The sequence below is a fragment of the Aplidium turbinatum genome, chromosome 11 (assembly GCF_918807975.1).
Source record: "Aplidium turbinatum chromosome 11, kaAplTurb1.1, whole genome shotgun sequence".
NCBI lineage: Eukaryota > Metazoa > Chordata > Ascidiacea > Aplousobranchia > Polyclinidae > Aplidium > Aplidium turbinatum.
The window spans coordinates 17154273-17162808 of NC_137482.1; the positions used below are offsets into that span (position 1 = coordinate 17154273).

The 8536-nt window shown below is 34.4% G+C and overlaps 1 protein-coding gene across 1 annotated transcript; it reads right to left on the reverse strand.

Annotated features, from left to right (window-relative positions):
* Positions 1 to 632: 632 nt before the first annotated feature.
* LOC145780265 (DEP domain-containing protein 1B-like) lies at positions 633 to 8536 on the reverse strand. Its single transcript, XM_082591968.1, has 10 exons — positions 8390 to 8536; positions 5205 to 5299; positions 4589 to 4773; positions 3999 to 4196; positions 3553 to 3687; positions 2948 to 3335; positions 2685 to 2799; positions 2344 to 2414; positions 1572 to 1760; positions 633 to 1202 (listed from the first exon to the last, which is right to left on the reverse strand). The coding sequence occupies exons 1-10, from the start codon at positions 8519 to 8521 to the stop codon at positions 962 to 964; spliced, it is 1749 nt and encodes a 582-aa protein (XP_082448094.1). The 5' UTR covers positions 8522 to 8536; the 3' UTR covers positions 633 to 961.

Consider the following 8536-nt stretch of genomic DNA (forward strand, 5'->3'; position numbering starts at 1 on the left):
TGTATTTTGTTGAAACATTAACAAAAAATAGCAAAAATAGCTGAAACATTATTTTATCAACCAACCTTTAAAGCCTGTATTGAAAAAAACATGACAATCTTGTATTCATGTCGTTGACGGAGATCCAGTCCACCGACGTTAAGATTGAAAAGTTTCTCATGTTACCTATTTGTATTATCTTTTTAAAATTATATGCTTTGTTATGTAGTAAATCTGCATAAAGAATATGCTACTCAATCGCACACGACAAGAATATTACTTGACCTTTTATTTCTTTGTGTATCAGTGATAATGAAGGATAGCTATCCCAAAAATCTTTCCTCAATTTATTTACATTTTAGTGCCAACTGCTGCCACCACGCGGTAGAAGTTTGACAAAAACAAAGGAAACTAGAGGAGCTAGCTGAAAGCGAGTGCCAACCTTAACCTTGCGTTGTTCGGTTGACATCATATCGCAAGAACAATCCATAATTGCAAACAATAATTTATTACAAAAACTGAAGAAAAATTTCTAAAAAGTAGTGTCAATAGGCCTATTAATCAACAAATAAAAAATCATTTGGCAGTTATGTTGTTTTACAAGAAAAAAACAACTGTTTTGCACATTGGCAACATATTTTGAAAATGAGATATTGCAACTTACTGTTGAGCACACTTACACAGTGATACGAAATATCAACTGACAGTTGTATAGTGTTAAGCAAGTATACTGTACTTAAAATCATGTACTAATAGTTTTTGTTGTATCCACACTTGTAATAGTCTACTACATGATGGTTACAGGTATAGCACGACATGACGATCTGAAAAGTCCTGTACTAAATTGAACAATGATTGTTTGCTTGAATGCTAGTCCAAATTATGACGTAGGGCGATGTCACTTTACAATAACTTAAAAAAATGATATTCTTAATAAATTACTACTTAAATAGAAAAGCGAGAGAAAAATATAAGCAAGTTTTCACTTCATTTGGAATATTTTAAGAAATCTTCTCAAGCTGCCTCTCTTGCCAGAGTTGCCAATCACTGGGTGTTTCACATTGTCAATTGAAATGTCAGGACAAGACTGGGCAATTTGTAAGTCGACGTCATCGAATGTCAGTTCTGGTTTAGCATTCAAAGTTTTAGAAATTGACCCGAACCTCTGGCACGATTGCTTGCAGTATAACGCTTCGTCTTCTTTGCTGCTGTGCGACCTCTTTCTGTAGAACAAAAACATTTTAGTTATTGCACAAAATAGTTAATAATTATTAAAATATCTAGGGAATTATTAAGGGGGTGCACTTGCATAAACTCAACGTAGATTGTAATCAAAATTACGTGATTTACGTTTGAAGACTTATAAACTTTCGATAGGCCTGTATGCCAATGAATGCTACAGATTGGATTAAAATATTGGTAATTAAATGAAGACATCACTTCCTGACTATTGTAGAAAACAACTCAGACCTTCCAGCAAGAGAAGTTTTGACAACACGCCCAAAATACTCCAACCAATCAAGCCAATCAGTCTCTAGGCCATGTTTAAGTTTCAAATAATTAGAACACTTCATCAGTCGTAGAGCACTCACATTGAGTTAAATTTGGGACTCTTTGCAGCAAGATTTTGGATGCTATTTTTAGGCTTGATGAAGAAATTTTTTAAAGCATCTGCAGACTTGGAACGTTTCAATGGAACTTTTTCTCGGTTGAAGCAGTCCGATGGAGAAAAATTACAAATCGGATATAAAAATGAGTCAGCATCACTTCCACTGGAATACCTGTAACGAAATAAAGGTAAAAATATTCATTTGCAAGAACTTGTGTAATGAAAGACACGCACCATGTCCTTTTGTTTTTAACGTAGGCTACGTACGGTTATAGGCAAATTGTTCATAAGCAATTGTTCGTAACACAATTGTTCGTAAACTGTTTTTCGTAAAATGAAATCCGTAAAACAATTCTTCGTAAAGCATTTCTTCGTATACATCAAATCTCCATTGCATGCACGAAAAAATGGTTTAGAAAGAATTGTTTTACGAAGAATTAATTTTACGAACAATTGCTTACGAACAATTGCTTACGAACAATTTGTCGGACACCGCTACGTACAAGTTAATGAAAAGGGGCCACTTTATACATAAAAGATGTTGAGTAATAAATAACTTTCTATGTAACATTTATGTAAATTTTATGGGCATCTCATTCAGTTTTTAAAAAGCTACAACATAAAACTTTTGAAAAAAATTCAGCATGGCCTACGTTATCTATCTCTTCATTTCAAATTTCAGTTGGTTGCAGGCTTAAATATTTACAAGAATGTGAGTAAATGATGTAGCAACAAACTCAATTGTGGAAATGTACCTCTTGGATAACTTTAATCGGGTCATCCTTTCTTCTACTTCAGATGCAATGGTACTTGGAACTCTCATTACCTATAAAATGACAAGAAATTCACTTGCATTGCTTAAAAGTAGGCTACTGATTAGATAATAATTAATTAAATTTTGAAAACACGTTTCAAAAATTAAATTTTGAACGTGTAAAAATTAAATTCGATAAATTGACTAAATTTGCAAACGGATAAATTCTTCAACCATAAACGTTGGTTGGTTGAAGAAAGTCACCTCTTTACCAAAATTGGATAAATTCTTGCAGCACAAACAAGTTTAACGTACTAGACAAGAATAAGATAAAAATTTCACCTCTTCATGATTGTCCATCAGAAAAGCAATAAGTCTAATTGCAAGTAATTCATCAAGATGGACCGCTTTGAAATGAGATAGAATGTGAGGAGAAAACGTTTGCAAAACCAGATATCTGTGAAAAATAAAGAGTAATTGTTATGAATATATGTAGTCGTGGAGGTTTGGAAGCTCATTAATTAATTGGTCAATAGGCTCTTATCCAGTCCATAAAAAGTTATTCGGCCAATTACAAGCTTAATAATTAGATTTGTTGAACGTGCCTGGTAGGAATGGAAGGATGAAGTTGCTGTAGCGAAGGATTTAGGGAAACTTTGAACATTAACTTGAGGAGAAAATGAAGTTTTCTTCGATTGGACGGAGGAAGAAGCAACAGACTCAGTTTCAAGGCTTTCAGTGCAATTTCTTTTGTTTGTGGATCAAGAAGCCACAAAATGTTGCTAAACAATTCGTATAGACCACATGTCAACAGAGGTTCAGGTGGAGATGAACAGTGATTGTTGCTGGGCTCTCTTCCAGAGTCGTTTGTAGATCTGAGTCCTCCATTACATCCTGATTGTCTTTCCAGGGGTGTTCCATTGCTTCCAGTAGAGTAGTAATTGGTGATCATTTTAAACATGTTCCTTTCAAGACCTTCGCAATATGTCAAATCTGGAAAATAACGCGAAAAACTTTTTAAACCCTCACAGACAAAGTAATACAGTCTAAAAGAGCAACATCGTGTAGTTTCCTAAATTGGACAATATAACAACACAAGTAATCAAGCGACTCAAACGTGAACATATTCTCAAAAGCATAAAGTTTTAATTTAAGAATCGTGAGCTGGTGCATGCCTTGATCATATTATGTATTATTTGCTGTAGCCTACCTTCAGCTTGGTTCAATGGCCAGTGAGCGAGAGAACACATCGCCTGAGTTATCCAATCAGGAAGATCTTGGTTAGAAAGAGCACGTACTACGCCTGATTTTCCCACCTTTGTGACATTGTGTTTGATCCATTCACCTTAAAATCAATAGATTAAGCTATAAGCTTTATTTTTTTGTAGTTGATTCATTAATTGGTAATGCAAAACCTGAACTAGGTATACCGATTCAAGAAGATGTTAGTTATAAAAAGTTGCTAAAGTTACTAAAGTCAGAAAAATCCCAAAAATTGTTTATGAAAAACGTATAGCTCACTTATGTCTTACCAAAGATGCTGTTGCTATTGGGAAAACAATTTTTATAGGCCCACTTGAATATAACTGGATATAAAATATTGTAATATGCTTCAATTGTTACAGTTTCCGATTTTGCTTCACAACTGTTTTTTACCTTTAATGCGATGAGGAGCGACGAGATCGTCTAAGGTTTCAAGACGAAGGGTTTCCTTTATTTTTTCTACGAGCACATCTCGCCAGACTTTATTTTCTTCTTCGCCTGATATTAATAAAGGCATTTCTTTGCTGTTGCTTGGTATAAGGAACGACGGCTTTGGAGGACTTGAGGATGCAACAGAGGATGACTTTGCAACTACATTTGAAAAACAGTAAACAATAATTTCATCATGGCAGTAAAACTGTTTAAAAATTAATAAAAAAAATAACAAAAAAGCACAAGCAAGCAGTTTCATCCAAGAAATTTTTATACATCTTCAACAGTTTTTGTAAACTTGTAGTAAAGAATTCAGCCTAAAACATTTCACACCACTGAAGTATGTCCTTTTAATTTTGCAGCACAAAGGGTATGCACTCTGCAAATTTGATGCAAAGAAGCAGAAATTTGGAAGTAGCAACAAAAACAAAGTTACGTAAGTTGCATCTGAAGTGCTTCTCAATTTGCATTGTTTGTTGGCAGTATTTTTGTTCAAGAAGAAGTGTCAAGAAAAGTGATCAGAAGTTATTTTGTGTAATCACATATCTCACCTTTGTCCTTGTAAGCTGTTTTCGAAAACGCATGGACTGTTTGTCTTCTTCCTACAATTAATTCCATTCCGTTTTTCGATCCGTAGTCGGCAGCAAAACTTTCTGACAGGAAGGTGGCATTATTCGCTTTCGGGTTCGATTCTTTTGATAGGTACAAGAAGTCGTCATTTTTGTTATTGGAAAATCTACAAAAGTATAACGGTTTCTGATGAAGCAGTTTTCTCAATCGACCAATTACTGAAAGAGTCAAAAAATATACACACAATTTCATTGAACAACAGTTTGTCGAAAGAACAAGTCGTTAGTCCAATTGACATTTTGAGTAATTAGGAAAAGAAAACTGTGTAAAACTATGTTTCTCCCCAATGTAGTTGTTTTCCTTCAATAAAACATCTTGTTTTTTTTGTAAATTCTGATACAAAAGTCCAATGAACTGTCGTTAGGCAAATAGTTGTCGAGTCAAACAAATTACAAAAAAAGAGTTTTTTATAGATTCTGATACAAAAGTTGAATGAACTAGGCAAATAGTCGTCGAGTCAAACGAATTAGGCTACGAAAAAAAAGCTTAAGAAGATCTATTTACACAACGCCTTACATCTCACAACATGATACTTACTTATACAAGCGGTTGTTGTCTCCGAATTCTTCATTTCCTCCTTGAACGTCTTCGAACAAGTTATTTTGATGAAACTTTTGCAGCAACTTTATCGTCTGCAAAAATCATTGATGAATAATGACAGCCAAAAAAAAAAAAAAAAAGCTTTAATTTTTAAACGCTGCAGATGAGACAAACACAAGGGTTGCTATATTCGGGAAAACAATGCTAAAATCTGACATAGTTGTCCTTTTTGGCCAAAAAGGTATCTTCAATAAAGTATTTTCCATCTGGAGTCTACGAGCTTGCATTACAAAACAGTGTAGATTCACACTGTCTAGAAAAAATATATAAATAAAAAGTCACAACAAAAAATAAAAAACAAAGACACGTTCACCCAACGTAACCGCATTCTTTAATCAATTATGTGCCCAAAATAATAAACCACGTAGATATGTTTTCATAATAGATGCATATGTGATGCTATCTAGACACGCAGTAAAGAAACGCAAAAGTTGATTCATCCTTTCTTCGTTTTTAGCAATGTAATTAGTTACATTGAAATCCTGTTTCGTGTTGTGATAAGATGAATTTAGATTCTTTTAATTAAACTTCCATTAGCATTATAATCACTCTGTAGTTAGTAAATCCATTACGTCAGGCAGCAGATTTCATAATCAATCTTTCAGCTATTTCTACAACGTTGCAAAGAAATGCCTTAATCAACATAAGCTCTCCAGAAAAGGGGAACACTGTAAACGACAATTTCCTTTAGGCAGTAAATAACCAAGATGGAAAGTTTCACAACTCACGTTCATTTTTTGAATTTGCGTAATGGAAAAACCAATAATATCACTTAATTTATTTCATTTTATTAATTGCTTAGAGACATTGCCAATTTTTCGATTTGTGGTGTTTGGCAGCAAACCATAATCTAAAACAGGTCAAGCAACCAAAAACTAATCTAAAAACAAATTTAGGGGAGTACCAGAATTTCAATAACGAAAAAAAACAAGCAAAATTAACAAAAATATATAGATCCAAAAAAGCGAAAATATAGACAAGAAGTCTGGGGAGCATGCTTTACAAAACATTTTTGGCTTTGTTTACCTTGTTGTGGTCGCTTTTTGCATGTTTGCGTCTTCATATTATGCCTTTTCGCTTAAGACGCATTTATCGTTCTTGACAAAAGTCATCCAATTAATAACTAATTCTTCTTTTAATTTTTTTTTTGAAAATTAGAGCAACAAAAATATGCTTTTAAATTCAAAGTTTCAATTTTTTTTCATGGCCAGGGAAAAGTTCCAATAAGTTATGTTATTGATAAAATTTATCCTAGTCTTGTGTAATATCATGGAGTCTTTCTGGAAAGTTTATAATGCCTTTACCTGGTCTTCCCATCTTAACATATCGTAGCTATACAAAGCACATTTCGGTTCATATTTTTATCAAGACTACAAAACATTAATTTCATTGTTGATTACCTGAGTAAGCAATAGATTTTGAATTGAAATATTGCAATCATTTTCTCAGTTTTTGAAGGCCACACTTCTGAATGCACGCGTTTCCTATGCCCCTGATTAGGTCAATGAAATGCGTGTGAGCGAGCAAAGCGAGCGAGAAAATTAAGTAAAACCACAAAAAATGTACATGTTTTTTGGGGGGCACGTGACCAAGTGTCCCCCAGGATCTGCTAGTGCTACTACAAGCAACAAACCTAAAATCAGTAGCCGAATACACGCATTTACGAATTGTGACCAATAATGTACAATACAATTTTGGTAAAGAGGTTACTTTCTTCAGCCACAGACATATACAACCAAGCAACCACACGGCATTTAACATAATGGATTAAAATTGAAACATAAACTATAAGCTACAAACGTTTTCGGCCATACACACGTTAGCCCTTATCAAGTAACAAAAAATAACTGCTTATCATATCTACAATGAAAATGAATGACTGATCTAAACACTGAATTGAAAAACGAAATGCAAAATGAAACGGCAGAACAGAAGAAAGGCACATCACGTGGCGTTTAAATTACACCAGGCAAAGACGCAACATATGACGTATCAAGAAAAGACGTTGAGTAGATAAGAAGCACCTGAGGCAAACAACTGTGTATTGAGGCGAGGATTGTATGATTTTATTAGCAAAGCCTCGTGGATTTTAGTGTCGAATTCGGTGAAACATTTACGCATAATTCTAAAGGACTCCAAGGATGGTTTGTTATTTGAACATGTTTGACAATCGAATATGTGATCTTTAATGGCACTTTGCTTGTTCAAATTAGTTAAATCCAAGTGCTCCCTCACTCTCGTGGCCAAATGCCGCGTAGACATACCGATGTATGTACAATTCGCGTCATGCGAACAAGTGAACTTGTACACGACATTTGAACACAAGTAGGAGGGAGTCCTAGATTTAAGCTGAAAATAATAGCCAACTTTGAACGTTTTATACACAGCTATTATTTTCAGCTTAAATCTAGGACTCCCTCCTACTTGTGTTCAAATGTCGTGTACAAGTTCACTTGTTCGCATGACGCGAATTGTACATACATCGGTATGTCTACGCGGCATTTGGCCACGAGAGTGAGGGAGCACTTGGATTTAACTAATTTGAACAAGCAAAGTGCCATTAAAGATCACATATTCGATTGTCAAACATGTTCAAATAACAAACCATCCTTGGAGTCCTTTAGAATTATGCGTAAATGTTTCACCGAATTCGACACTAAAATCCACGAGGCTTTGCTAATAAAATCATACAATCCTCGCCTCAATACACAGTTGTTTGCCTCAGGTGCTTCTTATCTACTCAACGTCTTTTCTTGATACGTCATATGTTGCGTCTTTGCCTGGTGTAATTTAAACGCCACGTGATGTGCCTTTCTTCTGTTCTGCCGTTTCATTTTGCATTTCGTTTTTCAATTCAGTGTTTAGATCAGTCATTCATTTTCATTGTAGATATGATAAGCAGTTATTTTTTGTTACTTGATAAGGGCTAACGTGTGTATGGCCGAAAACGTTTGTAGCTTATAGTTTATGTTTCAATTTTAATCCATTATGTTAAATGCCGTGTGGTTGCTTGGTTGTATATGTCTGTGGCTGAATAATGTACAATGTACTGTTTAGTTTATTTTGTAAATTATTTGGTAATAAAATGGTGATAAATGAAATGAGGTTTAACTTTTGCTTACCTGTAATCGAGACAATTCCTTGCCAATGTTGTGATTGCTTTTTAGAATGAGATGTAGAAAATCGACGGCATCACTAGCTATGAAGCAATTCTTGTAAGATCTCATGTGCCGCCAATGCTTCTTGGTGGGCATCTCATCTTGGAATTG

Bases quoted from the DNA above. Each gene is read 5' to 3' on its own strand.
- LOC145780265 (XM_082591968.1), bottom strand. From the start codon at position 8,521: ATGCCCACCAAGAAGCATTGGCGGCACATGAGATCTTACAAGAATTGC. The intron at 3,336-3,552 runs GTAGGCTACAGC...GTTATTTTCCAG, and splicing joins GCCATTGAACCAAGCTGAAG to ATTTGACATATTGCGAAGGT. The intron at 1,203-1,571 runs GTGAGTGCTCTA...TTTGTTCTACAG, and splicing joins AGTCCCAAATTTAACTCAAT to AAAGAGGTCGCACAGCAGCA.